This window comes from Heptranchias perlo, chromosome 14 (genome assembly GCF_035084215.1).
Source record: "Heptranchias perlo isolate sHepPer1 chromosome 14, sHepPer1.hap1, whole genome shotgun sequence".
Classification (NCBI taxonomy): domain Eukaryota; kingdom Metazoa; phylum Chordata; class Chondrichthyes; order Hexanchiformes; family Hexanchidae; genus Heptranchias; species Heptranchias perlo.
In genome coordinates, this window is record NC_090338.1 from 49,550,452 (window position 1) to 49,569,458 (window position 19,007).

General features: G+C 42.7%; 1 protein-coding gene across 2 annotated transcripts in view; it reads right to left on the reverse strand.

Moving 5' to 3' along the window:
- Positions 1–201: 201 nt before the first annotated feature.
- sh3tc2 (SH3 domain and tetratricopeptide repeats 2) overlaps positions 202–19,007 on the reverse strand; it is a 75,825-nt gene continuing 57,019 nt past the window's right edge. Inside the window, exons 12-17 of one of the 2 annotated variants that reach the window (XM_067996418.1) lie at positions 14,862–15,042; positions 14,375–14,516; positions 13,370–13,492; positions 5,611–5,761; positions 3,906–4,102; positions 202–2,504 (exon numbers count right to left, since the gene is read on the reverse strand). In XM_067996418.1, coding sequence (XP_067852519.1) covers positions 2,301–2,504; positions 3,906–4,102; positions 5,611–5,761; positions 13,370–13,492; positions 14,375–14,516; positions 14,862–15,042 — 998 coding nt within the window. In that variant the 3' untranslated portion in view covers positions 202–2,300. Of the gene's footprint in view, positions 2,505–3,905; positions 4,103–5,610; positions 5,762–13,369; positions 13,493–14,374; positions 14,526–14,861; positions 15,043–19,007 lie in introns of both variants that reach the window. The other variant, XM_067996417.1, reaches the window with a different exon arrangement.

Here is a 19,007-nt window from a genome sequence, read left to right on the forward strand (position 1 = left end):
CATCGCCCAGCACGGACCCTTATCCAATTTTTCCCCCATTTTGTTGCTGACCTCAGTACAGCACGAGAGCCACCCTGGCCAGTGTAACCCTGGTCTGCCTTGCTGAGTGGCTGTACAGGTAGTGGTCTGAGATTGTATCAGTAGTGTAACTGAAATAAAACATTTCATGAAAATTAGGGACAAAAACAGGTCCACGATATCTTAGAACATTATTCAGTTTATTGGTTTACACTGAAAAGTATTTTGAACCATAAGTAATTTGGCATTATGAAAATGCGTTGACATTATTATGTTCTGCCATGTTAAAAGTGTTATCAATTAAAAATTATATTCCAATATTTAGCCTAATTTATAATACAATATAAAAGAAAGCTTCCATTTTGTTACATAAAATATTTTAAATATAAAAATACTTTGTTTTCACATTGCTGTTAAATAATGATACTCAACTTTTCACATTTCAAACAAGATAAAATGCTACATTGTTCACTGTTTGCATCATTTTCATCTCTTTGCAAATTGTACTTTCATCTTTTAAGCTCAAGTTTGTACAGGTCACTTGATGCTAACAACAACAAACAAGAAAGAGTACCTCTCTGCAATTTCAATGGGTACAAGAGCTGGTCAATGAGGCAAAATGAGTACCAGAATAAGAATTTTGTTAAAATATTACCTTATGTTAAAGCTTCATAATTCACTCTGCAATAATCTTTATTGTGGAAAACAGTGTAATTTCTACATCTCTAAAATTTCTGCTTACAGTTCTCCCTCCATTTATAATGCAGTGTAGTGCCCAATGTAATGAAAGCCTTTGATCTTCTGGCTGTTGCACTTGGTCCACACGCACATTAGAAACGTGATATATAGCAACAGCAACCATATTCAAATCATGTGTTAAGTTCTTACAATTTAACATGACTGAGAATATTGTCTGCAGCTATGTCGTGTGGGGGAACTCCAGATTCCATAACAACATTTGTTCATTTTAAAAGTGAATCTAATACTTTTCTTTTCCACAGTGCATTCTGAGAAAGATGATATCATTGTGCCACTTTGTGCTATGCTATAAAGTAGCATGTATGAAGTGAGGTACTTAAAGGCGATCTTCACTTTTGAGGAGTGCTTTCTATGTTCAGTACTTGCCATAGAAAGAGTGCAAATAATAGCAATTTACAACAGTTCTATTTGTAACTGTCTAAAAGCAGCCACTTGGGGACCATCCAGGTCAGAAAATCAAAATTGGTGAAAAAATGAGAGGCAGATAAGATATGGCACCTTGTCAGGAATGAGGTATGAGCACTGTGTTACTTCAAATCTGCCTTGAGCAGATTTTTTAAAATGGCAAATTTATAAAGAATTTTTGATTTATACATTTTATATAAGGAAGCTGTTAAATTTCACAAATGCATTTCCACATGTATTATAAAAATACTGTGGCATCAGTATCACAATTTACTGTTCTTAGCATCACCATTAGGAACTTGGTAGTTCTACAGCCCCACTGTACAATCTTAATCTTTGTATCTTAAATATCCATAATTTTCAGAATAATTTACAAATATAAAAATTATGATGAACTAAACATATTGGAGTCTACAGCATTACTGGAGTTGTTCCAGAGGCTAATGCAAAATACTGTGGACAATTAATTCAGCTATCCAACTGCCTAGATATGGCAAATGTTTAGCAATTTTAAATCATTTTTACTATCACAGAGCACTTTGAAGTAGTCCTGTTGCTACTAGATGTTTCTATTTTGTTCATTATGGTTATCAGAGTAGAACAAAAGGACCTGTCAATCAATCACTGTGGTGTAAGTATTCTCCAGAAATTCAAAACTGTGAATGCCTTACTTCTTTCAATCTACCTTTCTTTCCCTAATCAACAGGCTCTTAAAATCCAAGCTTGGCATCCCCCAGTCACCACTTATCAACTTATTTTGTCTGCCATCCTATACATTTCAACCTTGGTAGTGTCCTGTTAAATGGGTCTTTAGCCTTCACCTTTATTGTTTGTTCATGGGATGTGGGCGTCGCTGGCGAGGCCAGCATTTATTGCCCATCCCTAATTGCCCTAGAGAAGGTGGTGGTGAGCCGCCTTCTTGAACCACTGCAGTCTGTGTGGTGAAGGTTCTCCCACAGTGCTGTTAGGAAGGGAGTTCCAGGATTCTTGAATGTGAAAGAAAGGTAAATGTATCGGCATACAACATATCAGGAATTACTTTAAACAACAACTAGCTGTGGTAATGAAGGTGTTGCAGGAGTTCATTTTACATCTTATATAACTTCACATTCGCTTGTTCATGTGGTCTTTGTGCTTTTGTGTAGCTCAGTGCTGAGGGCCTTCGCTTTCTGAATGAACTGCAAACACAGATCTTCATCTGTAAGGTAGTTCTTGTAAATGTTGGCAAGTTTAGTGCAAACATTAAACAAATCTTGCTTGTTTCCTAGTTCAGTAGCTGCAGCAAAAGCCATCTGAAAGTAGCCAGCGGCATCGTATGCATCCTGAAACCAAGGGAGAGGGAAATTGTTTTTAGAATAGAGTGAAGTCCTATAAGTGCTTTAATTTATCATTGTTACTTCAAAGACCAGTGCAAATATATAACTTGAAATAAATGTTATAATGGGCTAACCAATTACTTAGCATGCCAAACTGGCATCTTCTGTGCATTTTATATATATTAGGTACGTACTTTGTTTTTAGTATGTTTAAAAGACCAGTTATCACGTCTGCCCTTTCCACTAACCATACACAATTAGCCCAATCATGGCCTCTGTCCAACTTATTTGGTCCCCTGAAGTGATTAACTAGTGGTTAGATTTCCAAGATGAAGAAGCCCTGAATATCTTTTTTCTCTGACTCCTAAAATAATCCAGTGAAACCTTAGGATATCAATCTACATTATCACCCCTGACCAGTTCCATTCTACAGATGATATATCTAAGGCACCAGCATCTCAGGAATAACTGTGTTCTGTGGAGTATTTGATCACCTTTCTATATATTCCTATATCGTTCTTAACCAGCTATTTATACAGCTCTTTCTTTTAAGGAATCAATCAACTTGACTCCTTTTCCACACATTCACCAATCTGTGGGAAAATTTTCTTCTAATCCTAGATTGAGAGCTCTTCATTTCATATGCGTGCCCTCACTTGATTTCCTTGTCTCACAATGATTCCTTTCCTTCATTTGTGAATTTGACAAATCATGTGGGAATCCTGCCTATATAGCTGTTTTTTTCTGGAACAACAACTGTGCTTTCTGCTTATTGTGGTGACCAGAACTGCATTGTATTTTGTATGTTGTAACCAGGGAAGGCGACTTCACTTGGTAAAATATTAGATCCCTTTGGCTGAATTTACATAAAAGCACCATCTTCCCAGTTAATCCTGATGTCAACTCCTTTTCATAATTAACATCTAAATGGCCCAATTTTTGATGCAAGAACACAAGCTGATTTATTTGCTATTCAGCTGCTAAAGTCAAAACTTTAGTCAACACAAATTAACGTAGCTCTTAAATGAGCCAACAGAATATGTTGACAATAAATGTTAACTTATGTTTGTATGTTATTGTTTGAGCATGTGATTTGTTATTGTGGAGATACACCTAGAAAACAGTATTTTCACTGCCTCAGGGGCACCTTACACAATATAGTGGTACTCAGCCACTAAAGCATACTACCCATGGTCAATGTAGAAAGTAATGAGGTTTGTTGTGGGACGTCATGTCATGCCAAATCACTTACCCTAATTATAGATATTTATTGAGAACAATGACAAGGCTTGGTGGTTTTAAGAATGCTGATTCAACCTTGGTGCATGTTCCTTCTGAGTTGACCAAACCCATAGGGCAGTTTAGAAGATGAGTGCAGAAAAGCTAGTTATAGAGAAACTCTCTCACCTTGAGTTTGTGAAGAGTAATGTCACCTAGTCTGAAGTAAACCTTCATGTAGTACGTGGCTTCTTTAGCAGACTGTAATGGGTGAGAGCTAAGAGATAGCGCCTTCAGGTAATAGTTCTCAGCCATCTCATACTGCTGGTATGCGTAGTACACTGTGGCTAGTCGATAAAAAGCAACCTGTTCCTTCAGTTGGTTTCCTAATGAATGATAATAAAAAAAAACTTTGAATTAATCATATCATGAAATAATTATTGCTCTGTATTTTTAGTTAAAGAAAAAGCTCAAATGCATTGGTATTAAGGGTATTGGCTTGTATAATGGGACACAAATAGGGTCTCGGTGATCATATATAGAAAAGCAGTTATTGCCCAATTCATATTTATAATTTTGTACAATCATAGAAAAAAGACAGAAAGAAACCATTTGGCTCATCATGTCCATACTGGTGCTAGTTCCTCCACTGGAGTCATCTCTTGTAATGCAATTTCTCTGTACCCTTTAATATCTTTTTTCTTCAAGTGTTAGGTCCTTTCATATTATTGTCAGTGGGGTATTTGTACTGCCAATTCCCCAGGTATGTCTGTAAAGTTTTACCGAGTCTCAGCAGTTTTACTTATGCTTGCAGCCAGATGCACAAGATCAGTGCTTTGGGAGCTGACACTGCAAACACACCACTGAAACTAATACAAAATGGGCCTTTAATCTAATTCCTTATATATTTATAATTAACTGGGCTTCAATAGCACTCTCCCGTATCTCAGAACCCACTGTATTTTTTTTTACTAACCTCTTTATGCATCTACTCCTGAATATACAGAAATACTGATAAAATATTGAGCTTTTAAATAAAACATTGGCAGAATATTTGAACATATACTTGTCATTTTTATATCATTCTGGCACTTCTAATCAGCAAAATGCCAATTATTTTCACTCTAGATTAAAACTTATTTTTTGGAAAATAAGGGTAAATTCATTCTGTCACACTTCCTGTAGAGAGCAATGTTTGAAAGGGAGTTTGGTTGCACATAGGACTACAACAGTGTAGCCCTGATTCTTCAAATTGTGCTCTCTTTAAGTGCACCCCCCGCTGAATTTACCCTATAGTATAGATGTTCAATAAAAATACATCAGGAGTTCCGACTTTCCCCAGCCCTCAATGAGACCAGGGTCGGCCTGAGATCATAACGACAAGGGTCAGAAGTGGGGCCCAGCTGGGGGTCCAGGCCTGGATTAGGGCCTGGGTATGTCAAAAAAATATATATATTTAAATGCACCCCCATCCCTTACAAAGGAGGTCACTGGCAGCAGTTTCCTTTTATTCTAGGATGGTGCCAATATGACGTCCACTCCGCCTGGTAACTCTGCCAGACTTTCTGGCCTCTATTATGGCGGGCACACTAGCTGTGCGCCTCGTGGCACTGGCACCCATTACTGCACTGTGAAGTACGGAAGTTTCTCTTGACCCCAAAAGTCTACTAGGGTCAGTGACAGACATTCCCAGCAGATGCATCTCGGTATTTACACTAGGACATGCCCCCAAACTGATTTTTGACACTAAATTATCCAATACAGGAAACTAAAAATAGTAGCAATTCCTATCTTTAATCATTTAAATGTAAATTTCCCATTTTAAATGATTAGTTTGAAATTGACATGTAATATTGTCCCGTCATACTTAATAAACAAATGGGAAGTTACTCACCAGTGTCTACACTGAGTCTTACAGCTGCAATCGCATATTCTAGGGCTTGTTCAAAATGGTTCAATGAAGTACTAAGTTCGGTCAATTTGTTAAAAAGTCTGAGCTCCACTTCAGTATCTCCTGTCTTCCTAGCCAGAGGTATTGCCCCATCCTAAGGAAAAATTCATAAATCTTCGTATCAGAAAAATCAGACTGCTAAGTACATGCCATTGTCAGCGTATTGGGCAATGCTTGTTTTTGCATAAAAACAATTTTTCCTTGGATCTTATAAACACAGGAACCCAAGAACGTCAAAAATGAACAGGAAAAAAGAAAGACTTGCATTTATACAATGCCTTATCATGTCTCTTAGAAACGTTGCAAAGAGCTTCTCATACAATTAATGACTTTAAAGTGCACTGACTGTTATTATCTAGGCAAATATGGAAGCAATTTTTCACACAGCAAGATCACACAAACAACAACGACCAGTTCATCTGTTTTTGGTGATGTCGATTGAGCATGTTGGTCAAAACACCAGAAGAACTCCTTGCTCTTCTCTGAATAATGCTGTGGTGGAAGATTGGCAGTGCTATGTTACAGGGTTTCTTTTACTCTTCCTTCAACTCTAGATATTTTTGGCTTCTGTGTTTCAGAATGATGTCCTAGGTGAGCTACAGCTCCCAATATCCATACAGAATGTTTTCACTTACCCAGATATCTAAGTAAATCCATAGCAGGCCTAGAGAACGTTCTTTAAATTTATTTCAGTGACTGGTTCCATCATGTGATCCTCTTTGTCTTCAGGAGGGCAACGGTTAACACAACACTAGGATTTGATTTAGTCTTTAACTGCCACACAAAAACTTAATAAGCAGTAAAACAGTAAGTGAATATTAGCAATAACACAGAATATAGATGTTAGGCTTACCTAGCTTCTCGTGTAGAAAATAATTAATAATACTAAATTGATGTGCTAAACTTAAATGTAAATATATTTCCTCCTTTTCTTTCTCCTAATGTCGACAGAAGTGATCCAGTCTGAATATCTTTCTTCAAAGACTTCAGATAGAATCTCTGATTTGAAAAAAGATAAGCTAATGAATATCTTTTAATAAGTGAATGGGTACCCACTGAATTTCAATAACTATCCATTAAATTCCAAAAGACCTACCAAAAAATAGATCTGAGAAAATCACACCTGATATTTGTAATTGAATTAAACAGCGTGCTTTCTTCCTTGGGCACCTGCCTGACAATTCCAGGCAATTCTATCAAAATGAGCTGAAATATTCTGAATAGGAACTTGTTTGAACATTTTATCAGAAGAATGGCCCCTCTAACAATACAGCACTTGCTCAGTGCTAAACTGGAGTGTCAGTCTAGATTACATGCTCAATTCCTGGGAATAAAGGATAAAAGACATTGCTTATTATCCTTCACTAGTTTACTCACATCTGGGTGCTAAAATGCCCAATTATGTACCAATTGTCACACTGAAAATGCAGTGACTTTCTATTATAATGAATAAAATGCGCTGTACAATATCAGACTGAAATAGAACCTTGGGTAGATTTTGACTTTTGGGTGGCCGACCGGCACAGCGTGTTGAGAGAGGAGGATGGGGCAGTTGGGATTGCTGCTCATAAGGAGGCAGCGACAGATGCCTCGATGGGCCCTTTGGAGAATGCCAAGAGAGGCACAGAGGTAGCCAGGGGCTTATTCAAGGGGAATTCAAGACAGGGACGGTGGCAGGAGGGTATTAAGGCGAAGCACTAGCAATGGGTTGGGATAGAAATTAGGGTGGCAAAATACTTGAGAGGGGAGAAATGAAAGGTGGCATTGCTGGTGACAGGAAGAGGAAGAAAGAAGGGGTGAAAGAAAAAAAATAGAAGTAATGGGCTTAGATCCAGAGCAGCAGCCAAAATGTGCACATATATGGACATAGAGGAAATTTGGGTTAGATAGGCATAGTAAAGATTAGGAGAGACATATCCTGGACATAAACAGAGGACAGAGAGGAGACAATATAAACCAAGGTTAAAGTCTAAGGCCCTGTGGTGGGATGAAGTTGACTTGTAGACAGGGTGGAGTCAGCTTGGAGCATCTATGAACCAGTGTCCAGATTCAGAGTCAGTTGTGGAGGGGGAGTGAATCCAGGAGCCGCCCGAGGGGCAGAGTATCAGTGGTAGCACTGGTGGACGTTGTCCAGTGGGCTGCAAAAGGTGCAGAGAGACGACCATGACCAAGCAAAGATTGATGGGGTTCAGCAGAAGTGCGTAGTGGCCTCAGATGTTAGAAGTGTGCACCAGTAGATCCAGTAAACTGCAGACTTTTTCCGAGAAGGTCATGCCCCTGTATTTGACTTGTCTCCATGAAAGCACACAAATTCAAAGTTCAATTGCTCCAACATCCAGTGTCCACTTTATCAAAACAAGACTCAAACCTGCAAGCTGAAAATTGGCAAACACCCAAACAATCAGCAGTAATTTGCCATCAAACAGACTTTAACCAAGACATATGGTTCAAACTGACTATTGCACTCATGCCCACTTTGTCATCTCTGTGATTAAGATATTCTGTGCAGAAACATTATCTTACAGCATGAGTCCACCCCTGACAAAAAATACAGCAATTCTGCATGCCCCTCAGCACTTGGTGAGTGTGGGATTGATAGCCTTCATATCTCCTGTGCGAATCGAGATGGATGGATGGTAAAGCAAAATCCATGTAGCTGGTACAAACCCTCTCTTGGTTTGACTGGAAAACATTTTAAAACAGCATATTTAGGGTCACTTCTGTATACAACACTCAGCTGCGTATCCTAACTTGCATCAAGTCCTGTTTACTCATCACCCGTGTTTGCTGACCCACATTGGCTCCTGGTCCGGCATCGCCTCGATTTTAAAATCCTCATCCTTGTTTTTAAATCCCTCCATGGCCTCGTCCCTCCCTATCTCTGTATCCTCCTACAGCCCTACAATCCTCAGATCTCTGAGCTCTAATTCTTGCCTCTTGTGCAATCCCCAATTTTCTTCGTTCCACCAGTGGAGGCCATGCCTTCAGCTGCCTAGGCCTAAGCTCTGGAATTCTCTCCCTAAATCTCTCCACCTCTCTCTCTTCCTTTAAGACGCTCCTTAATATCTACCTCTTTGACCAAGCTGTCCTAATATCTCATGTGGCTCAGTATCAAATTTTGTTTGATATTGTGAAGCACGTTGGAATGTTTTACTACATTAAAAAGGTGCTATAACAATGCAAGTTGTTGTTGTTGGATACAATACTATTTTGGTTCCCAAGAGTAGCACTGTATCGATGGGTAGCTATATGTTTTTAATCTTTCTGAAGTTTTCCCATTGTGGTTTTACCAAGATTTTTGTTGACTTTTGTCATGTGACAGGAAGGCTGCATAGCTTAACATTTTTACAACAGACTAGTATTGTAGTGGGAAAAACACAAATTATGTTTGCAACTTATGTTTCCAAAAGTCTTCCACAGGCATGTAAACAGTAAACAGGTAGTAAGAAGAGGGGTGGCGCCAATCAGGGACCAAAAAGGGCTCATGGAGGCAGAGGGCATGGCTGAGGTACGAAATGAATACTTTGCATCTGTCTTTACCAAGGAAGAAGATGCTGCCAGAGTCTCAGTAAAGGAAGATGTAGTTGAGATACTGGCCAAAATCTTCTAGATATCCGTAGATACGGGGGTGGTGCCAGAGGACTGGAGAATTGCAAATGTTACACCCTTGTTCAAAAAAAGGGTGTAAGGATAAATCCAGTGACAACAGACCAGTCAGTTTAACCTCGGTGGTGGGGAAACTTTTAGAAACGATAATCCAGGACAAAATTAGCAGTCACTTGGACAAGTGTGGATTGACTAGGGAAAGCCAGCATGGATTTGTTAAAGGCAAATCGTGTTTAACTAACTTGATAAGAGTTTTTTGATGAGGTAACAGAGGGGGTAGATGAGGGCAATGCTGTTGATGTGGTGTATATGGACTTTCAAAAGGCGTTGGATAAAGTGCCACATAATAGGCTTGTCATCAAGATTGAAGCCCATTGAACAAAGGGGGTAGTAGCAGCATGCATACAAAATTGGCTAGGTAACTGGAAGCAGAGAGTAGTGGTGAACAGTTGTTTTTCGGACTGGAGGGAGGTGTACAGTGGTGTTCCCCAGGGGCTGCTTCTCTTGATATATATTAATGACTTGGACTTGGGTGTACAGAGCACAATTTCAAAATTTGCAGATAACACAACAGTTGGAAGTGTTGTGAACAGTGAGGAGGATAGTGATAGACTTCAAGAGGATATAGACAGGCTGGTGAAATGGGCTGACACGTGGCAGATGAAATTTAACACAGAAAAATGCGAAGTGATATATTTTGGTAGGAAGAACGAGGAGAAGCAATATAAACTAGAGGGCACAGAAACAGAAAGATCTGGGGGTATACGTGCACAAATTGTTGAGGTGGCAGGGCAGGTTGAGAAAGCAGTTAAGAAAGCAAACGGGATCCTGGGCTTTATAAATAGAGGCATAGAGTACAAAAGCAAGGAAGTCATGATGAATCTTTATAAAACACTGGTTCGACCATAACTGGAATATTGTGTCCAGTTCTAGGCACCGCACTTTAGGAAAGATGTGAAGGCCTTAGAGAGGGTGAAGAAGAGATTTACTAGAATGATTCCAGGGATGAGGGACTTTAGTTACGTGGATAGACTGGAGAAGCTCGGGTTGTTCTCCTTGGAACAGAGATGGTTGCAAGGAGATTTGATAGAAGTATTCAAAATCATAAAGGGTCGAGACAAAATAGATAGAGAGAAACTGTTCCCATTGGCGGTAGGGTCAAGAACCAGAGAACATAGATTTAAGGTGAGTAGCAAAAGGTAACATGAGGAAAAACTTTTTTTTTTAAACACAGCGAGCGGTCAGGATCTGGAATGCGCTTTCTGAGGGGATAGTTGAGACGGATTCACTCGTGGCTTTCAAAAGGGAACTGGATAAGTACTTGAAAGGAAAGATAATGCAGGGCTACGGGGATTGGGCAGGGGAGTGGGACTAGCTGGATTGCTCTTGCATAGAGCCGGCACCGACTTGATGGGCCGTATGATCTCCTTCCATGCTGTAACCTTTCTATGATTCTATGGTAACTGCACATATGCTTTAAGTCTGGCTATCATTGCTTTATGACCTGTTTGTAACAGCAGAATCTACAACAAATTTTTTCACTAATAGCAGAGATGGTGGCACAAAGATAGTCTGTTCCAACCTTGTGATAAGCAGCATTAAGAAGAGAATCAATAGCTTTATCAGAGTGTTGAGAAGATCTATTGATTACCTTCCAAACTGCGTCAATCGTAAATTGCAATGAACTCAATCTGCCTACTCTATCTTATCTGAGTAATAGGAATGTAGTCCTTTAATGTATAACACATGAATCCTTCACAAGGGCGTAAGTGGGCCCAACCAAGCAAATGGCCCTGACCCCCGAAGAGTCTAAATATTTTATTAAAAAAGTATATCTGGATTATCCCCCTTATTCAGGGGTTGATAGGACAATTGCCAGAGGTTGGCCTTGATAATCCAGGAGCAGCACCAGGCGTACCTAAAAATAAGGTGCCAACCTAGTGAAGCTACAACTCAGGACTACATGCATGCTAATCAGCGGAAGCAACATGCTATAGACAGAGCTAAGCGATTCCACAACCAACGGATCAGATCAAAGCTCTGCAGTCCTGCCACATCCAGTCGTGAATGCTGGTGGACAATTAAACAACTAACGGGAGAAGGAGGCTCTGTAAACATCACCATCCTCAATGATGGCGGAGTCCAGCACGTGAGTGCAAAAGACAAGGCTGAAGCGTTTGCAACCATCTTCAGCCAGAAGTGCCGAGTGGATGATCCATCTCGGCCTCCTCCAGATATCTCCACCATCACAGAAGCCAGTCTCCAGCTAATTCGATTCACTCCATGTGATATCAAGAAACGGCTGAGTGCACTGGATACAGCAAAGGCTATGGGCCCTGACAACATTCCGGCTGTAGTGCTGAAGATTTGTGCTCCAGAACTAGATGCACCTCGAGCCAAGCTGTTCCAGTACAACAATGGCATCTACCCGACAATGTGGAAAATTGCCAAAGTATGTCCTGTTCACAAAAAGCAGGATAAATCCAATCCGGCCAATTACCGCCCCATCAGCTTACTCTCAATCATCAGGAAAGTGATGGAAGTTGTTGTCGACAATGCTATCAAGCAGCACTTACTCACGAATAACCTGCTCACCGATGCTCAGTTTGGGTTCCGCCAGGACCATTCGGCTCCAGACCTCATTACAGCCTTGGTCCAAACATGGACAAAAGAGTTGAATTCCAGAGGTGAGAGTGACTATCCTTGATATCAAGGCAGAATTTGACCGAGTATGGCACCAAGGAGCCACAGTAAAATTGAAGTCAATGGCAGGGGGAAAACTCCCAGTGGCTGGAGTCATACCTACCACAAAGGAAGACAGTAGTGGTTGTTGGAGGCCAATCATCTCAGCCCGAGGACATTGCTGCAGGAGTTCCTCAGGGCAGTGTCCTAGGCCCAACCATCTTCAGCTGCTTCATCAATGGCCTTCCCTCCATCATAAGATCAGAAATGGGGCTGTTTGCTGCTGATTGCACAGTGTTCAGTTCCATTCGCAACCCCTCAGATAATGAAGCAGTCCGAGCCCGCATGCAGCAAGACCTGGACAACATTCAGGATTGGGCTGATAAGTGGCAAGTAACATTCGCGCCAGACAAGTGCCAGGCAATGACCATCTCCAACAAGAGAGAGTCTAACCACCTCCCTTTGACATTCAACGGCATTACCATCGCCGAATCCCCCACCATCAACATCCTGGGAGTCACCATTGACCAGAAACTTAACTAGATCAGCCACATAATTACTGTGGCTACAAGAGCAGGTCAGAGGCTGGGTATTCTGCATCGAGTGACTCACCTCCTGACGCCCCAAAGCCTTTCCACCATCTACAAGGCACAAGTCAGGAGTGTGATGGAATAATTTCCACTTGCCTGTACGAGTGCAGCTCCAACACTGAAGAAGCTCAACACCATCCAGGACAAAGCACCCCATCCACCACCCTAAACATTCACTCCCTTCACCACCGGCGCACTGTGGCTGCAGTGTGTACCATCCACAGGATGCACTGCAGCAACTCGCCAAGGCTTCTTCGACAGCACCTCCCAAACCCGCGACCTCTACCACCTAGAAGGACAAGAGCAGCAGGCAGATGGGAACAACACCACCTGCACATTCGCCTCCAAGTCATACACCATCCCGACTTGGAAATATATCGCCGTTCCTTCATCTTCGCTGGGTCAAAATCCTGGAACTCCCTTCCTAACAGCACTGTGGGAGAATCTTCACCACACGGACTGCAGTGGTTCAAGAAGGCGGCTCACCACCACCTTCTCAAGGGCAATTAGGGATGGGCACTAAATGCTGGCCTCGCCAGCGACGCCCACATCCCATGAACGAATAAAAAAATAATTCATTCCGCCCCTAAGACAGAATACGGCCATAGCAAGTTGTGCTTACATCCGACTGCCCTATGCTATCGAGATGCCCTCCCACTGACCACCCCTTCCACCAAACGGCGGTGGCGGGGTGGGGGGGGTGTTGGGGGTTGAGCACTGACGATACTGTCGAGTATGATCCTGACATAACCACCAGTGTTGCAACCCAAGGATTTTTTATAGCCAATTATTATGACAGTCAATGATATATTTCTAACACTTACCCTATAAAATGATGTCGCTTTCTCTCGCTCCCTAGATCCATTGTAAAACACGTCCCCTGCTGCTTCATTGATTTTCATAGTAAAGTGCAAATCCTCCATTCTCTGAGCTGTCTGTACAGCTGCCTGTTTGATTCATAGGATTCATCAAAAATACAATCATTAAAACAATGCAGACTCTGAACAATTTCGATTTTTAAAACCTTTGGAATTCTAGTTAATGGTTTTCAAAAGAACAAACCAAAAGCCTTTGTAAGATTGGGATGTAGTTCTTTCAGACTGAAGAGGCCAGTTGTCTCATACCTCTGGGCTAAACAAACACAAATTTGTGACATTAGCCCCTGTGCTTAGTCTCTGACACATTTTATAAGGGACAAATGAACTTAACACAATAGAGCTGCTCAGATTTATTGGAGTCACTTTTCACTGCCTTCGCCTGGTGTTAACGGAGCGTTAGCAGTCCCAAAATGGGATCGGAAGCCTTACCGCTGTTAACACTGGCGACGGGCCCTATCGCCGGGTGTCCAAGTGCCTGCCTGTTTTAGGTGATCGGCCCTTTTTAATATGGAAATCGTGGTCCTACAATGTACATAGGACCCCGATTGCCATTTTAGTTTGGGACTGGTTGGAGCCTGCTCGGTTAATTCTCCGGCCAGTGTCCTCCGGGGCCCACAAAAATAATCTGGGCCCCTGCCACCCCGGGATCTCCACCCTCTGTAATCACGACCCCTCACAACTTACCTTGCTAGCGGCTGCCCCGGCCCAATCTCAAGGCCTCAATCCTGACAGTGCCCTCCAGTGCTGTTCCCCCCCCCCCGCCACGCCCCTGGCCAATGTTTAGCGCCCTGCAGCTCGCCTGCCAAATTTAAATGAGGTCGTGGCCTCACAATCGCAGCGTCTTCCGCTGCTGGAATGGGCGGCTGACCAGCACACTCCACCGGTCAGTCGCAAAGAAGTCAGAACTGACGTTTGAGTGGTAACATTTTGAAATTTGTAAAGAATTAGTACCTGAAGGTACAGCTCAACAAGTTCATCTTTTTCCATCAAGTAATAGATTTTTCCAGCCAGTAGCCAGGCCTCTGCCTCCTTGTTGCGCATTCCTAGATCAATAAAATTCCTCAGGCTCTGTTTGGTATATTCTAATGATGATCTGTAGGAACTAACATTTGAATTTCTGTTTACTTTCAATACTTCAACAATTACTTTGTGATGAATACATAAAACACAAGATCTCGAAACATTTTCTGTAATCTAAAGCATATAACAGGATATTTTATGTTGCTAAAGTTGAGTAAAATATTTTCACCCTAAATTAACAGAATATTTAAATATGAAAAAAATAATACATATGGAAAGACAATAATTTGTACAAAATGACACACAGTAGCTTAATGATGGGGATTACCTAAGGATTGACAAGGTCTGATTAATGAGCTGTTATGGTCTATTGCTCTATTTTGTATTGAGGTAGGTGGTCCCACTTTATTTCACTCACCTCTTTGTGTTGAAAGACAGGTAAAGATGACTTAGAATGTTCAACATTTTCATCTCTTGTTCTTTATCCTTTAACTTACGAGCAAGCATCAGCCAGCGCTCATAATAGATGCTACATTGCTGTTTACCATCTAAAACCTTCTCATAGAAGCTGCAGAGTCGTTCAATGGCCTGCACTTGGCCTAAATAAAACATGTATCCAAGTGAGAACAAAGAATAAAACTTAAAGGATAATTGTAGACTTTCCACTTGGGAATCAAAGTATTCACTTCAAGTATTCGAAGAAAACTAAAACTAGACTTGGTAGGGGAAAAAGATGAATTTATATTTTACTTGAGACTGCTTAACTAAGTAATGATCCCCACCAAACACCATCGCGGGATCACAATCATTGCATCTTCTCAGGGCAACTAGGATCATCCACATCTCGAAAATACATTTTTTTTAAATTACTTTTGATCACATGTGGTATAAAATGATCAACATTGCTAAATATTGTAGAATCAGAGGGCGCTAAATTGGACTGTGTAGCGCCCATTGTTTCGTTGGAGGAGGTGGCGGAAGATGCTGAGGAGAAGGAAGAGGAAGAGGAAGAGCAAGAAGAGGAAGTGGAGGAAAATGTAAGGTTGCAACACGGACCAAATGCTCTGCAAGGGCTCTGTGTGCTCACCTGATCTGTGCCCGCTATCAATAATATCAACTACATCCCCCAACTCACCAACAGACCTACACTCCCTACCTTTCTGCTCCCACAAGACTATCAAATCGCCCTCCATCTGATTACATGTTGGTTTCCCCCTCAGCTCATCGCACAAATAAAAGCCACCACCAAATGCAAATTCAAATTCACATTTAGCAATGAATAAATGAAATTATGGAAACAGAACAGAACTATTCACCCTTGTGCATTCCCTTAGTGCCTGTTGTTAGTGTGCCTTTACCTATCCTAGTACCCCTACGAGGTGCTTCCCCAGTGGCTGGAGCATGGGTGGTGGGAGGCTGCTGGCCTTCAATGGAGGAGCGTGCAGATGGCCTTGGAGGACGATCTCGAGCAGCTCTGGACCGGGAGGGCCCGGCTTCAGACTGTACCATCTCAGCAAGGGCTGCAGCAGTCTGGGCTGGCTGGCCGATAGGCAACAACAAGGGCACTGGTGGAGCAGCAGGGGTGGGAGCAGGAATGCTGTCGTCCTGAGAGAGGACAGCAGGTCTGACTGCCATGGCGCCACTGCCACTCTCCCGGGCTGGCGCCTCAGCAATCCTGGTGATCAGCTGGAGAACGGATTGCTGGAGTGCTGTGATGCCCAGGAAGCCCCGTTCCACAGTGGTCCCCAGACCCATGATAGCAGCAGTCTGAGCCTCCATTGCAGCAGTCTGAGTAGCAACCGTAGCTTGCAGACCTTTGATGACATCGGTTTGAGCTGCAATGGAAGCTGCAACATCAGCCATTAGATGCTGCATCATGGTGGGTTCCACAGGTGCGCTGATGGAGGTGACCACCTGTTTCATGTTGGAAAGGATGGGCTCCAAGCTCTGCGCAAAGCCCTGCACCAAGTTGGAGCTGGACTCCTCCATGCCCCTTGTCATTGTGCGCAGGCTTTCTGGCAGGCCTTCCAGTGCCCCAAGCATTTGGTGGTGCACGCCCATCAGCTGTCTTCTGTAGCCTGGCCCATCAAAGTCCTCATCTGATGCCTCTGCAGCAGAACTAGTGAGCGACCTTGCCCTTGGCGAGCTGGCACCTGTGGTATCCGTTCACCCCGCCCCGGCTCCTGCGCACTTGTGCCCGGTGTCTCACCACATGCAGATCCCTCCTCTAACCTAACCTCTAAAGGACGCGCAGTGTCAGTCTCTGAGCTGGTGGAAGCAAGTGTCAGATCGAGTGACGGTGTGGCTTCAGTGTCCTCCTCCACGTGTTCTTGGGTCTCTGCAATGACAAAGGGAAATAGATTGAGTTGTAGAGTGGGGAGAGGAGCAAGTAAGACGTGTGTGCTGACAGCATGTGCAGCACGTGAGTCAGAAAAGATTATGGGAGGAGGGAGATGTGGGAAACGAGAAGGAGCATAGATGTGCAGAGACCCCCTTCATTGGGACCTCCAGTGCAGCATGTTGCGACGGCTGCAGCGACAGCCCACCCAAGCAGCCCACCCAGACAGTCCGGGGGATGAGGACATGTAAGCGTCCCCGTCCACCCTCAGGTCTCTCCTGTTGCCAGCTGTTATGCGCCACCTTCTCCTGCAAGACAGAGGACAGTGTGTCAGTGAGTATCCTGCAAGGTGTGTGGGCAATGTGCCTGTCGTGGTTGAATAGCTGCCAGTGTGTGTGACCTGTGAGTGGTGGTTGTGTGGCCTGCAAGTGTGTTACTATGTGCGGGTGAGATGCAGCATGACGAGTGCAGCATTGCGTATGGATGGGCAGTGTTTGTTGGTGGGTGGATGTTAGGGGGCGTGATGCATGGAGCAGTGGTGCAGTTGGTTGGATGTGGCACTTGACACTTGTATTCACTCACCTTGACCACTCATGTCAAATCATTGAACTTCTTTCGGCACTGCAACCACGTGCATGGTGCCATGCTCCTGGCATTCACTTCCTGGGCCACAGCCTGCCAATGCCTGAGAAGCTGCAGTCTGGAGGGTCCCCTGACTGTCCCTGCGGGTACATGTTGGCCCTCCTTTCATCCAACCCTTCCACCAGGGCCTCCAGTGCAACATGCGAGAAGCGTGGGGCCCTCTCTCGCTCCGGTGCTGCCATCCTTGCAGCCATCTTTCCCTCCTCCTAGTGGACTGTGCATGTTCCATTTAAGAGGTTGCAGGCTGCCGATGACGTGCGCTGAGCACACCCCATTTCCAACTTCCTCTTTCTCCATGCAGCCTCTCAGCAGCGTAGCGGCCATCGGGCGCGGGTAATAGCGGATCACGCTACCCGTGCCTGAAAATGGGCCATATCGAATTCTTTTTCCTCCAGAATTTTTGTAATGTCCATAGAATTCCCTCATAATATACTGCAAATTGCTTTTTTGTAAATTCGCATTCATATTGCCACAAAAGGAGTGCCATTGCCTGTTGTAATCATCACCTGATAAGATCCCAAGACATTGGTACCCTCTCTTAATGGCAAAGCATATGGCTCCTCCCCAAAACAAAGAAAACATGACCACAGATATTAAATCATAGATATCAGTGAGAAAGTTAAAGGATCAGGCCTAATGTTGAGGTTCAAACAATGTTCTAAACTGTTCAAGCTTGTACATAGAAATACATAGATACATAAAAGTTGCAACACCGAAACAGGTCATTCAGCCCAACCAGTCAGTGTTTAGCCACTCCGTTCGTATATCAGTTTATCCCATTTTCCTTCATTCACCTATCCATTCTAATCTTGAATGCTGAAGAAAGAAAGAAAAACAAAGGAAGTACTTGCATTTATAAAGCACTTTTCACAACCTCAGAACGTGCCAAAGTGCTTCACAGTCAATGAAGTACTTTTGAAATGTAGTCACTCTAATGTAAGGAATGTTGACATAGTCTCTGCCTCAACCACTAACCCTGGAAGCAAATTCCTCACAATTCTCCATGGAAAGAATGTTCTCTTGCTCTCTGTGCTAAATCTTTCACATTTAATCTTGTAACGATAGCCCCTTGTTATAGAGACCTCAATTACTGGGAGCAGTCTGTTTTTATCTACCCTGTCCCATCTTTTGTAATTTTAAATACTTCTATCATATTGCCCCATAATCTGCTTTGTTCCAATGAAAAAGCCTTAATTTTTCCTCATAATAGGCAGCATCCTAGTGCATCTACGTTGTACCCTCTCTCAAGCCTCAATATCCTTCTTGTAGTGTGGAGTCCAATACAGCACAAGTACTCTAACTGAGGTCTCAGTAAAGTTTTACAGAGCCTCATCATTACCCTTTGGCTGTTATACTCCATACCTCTCATGATAAAACCTAGAATTCTATTCGCTTTTTCTACAGCCTCATTAACCTTGAGGTGCTACCTTTAATGTCCTGTGAACCTATATCCCCAAATCCCTCTGCTCTTCCACAGCATCAAGCCTACTTCCATTCAGAGTACAATTACTGCTGTTATTTTCTTTAACAAAATGTATCCACTCACACTTATTGACACTGAATTCCATCTGCTACTTTTTAACC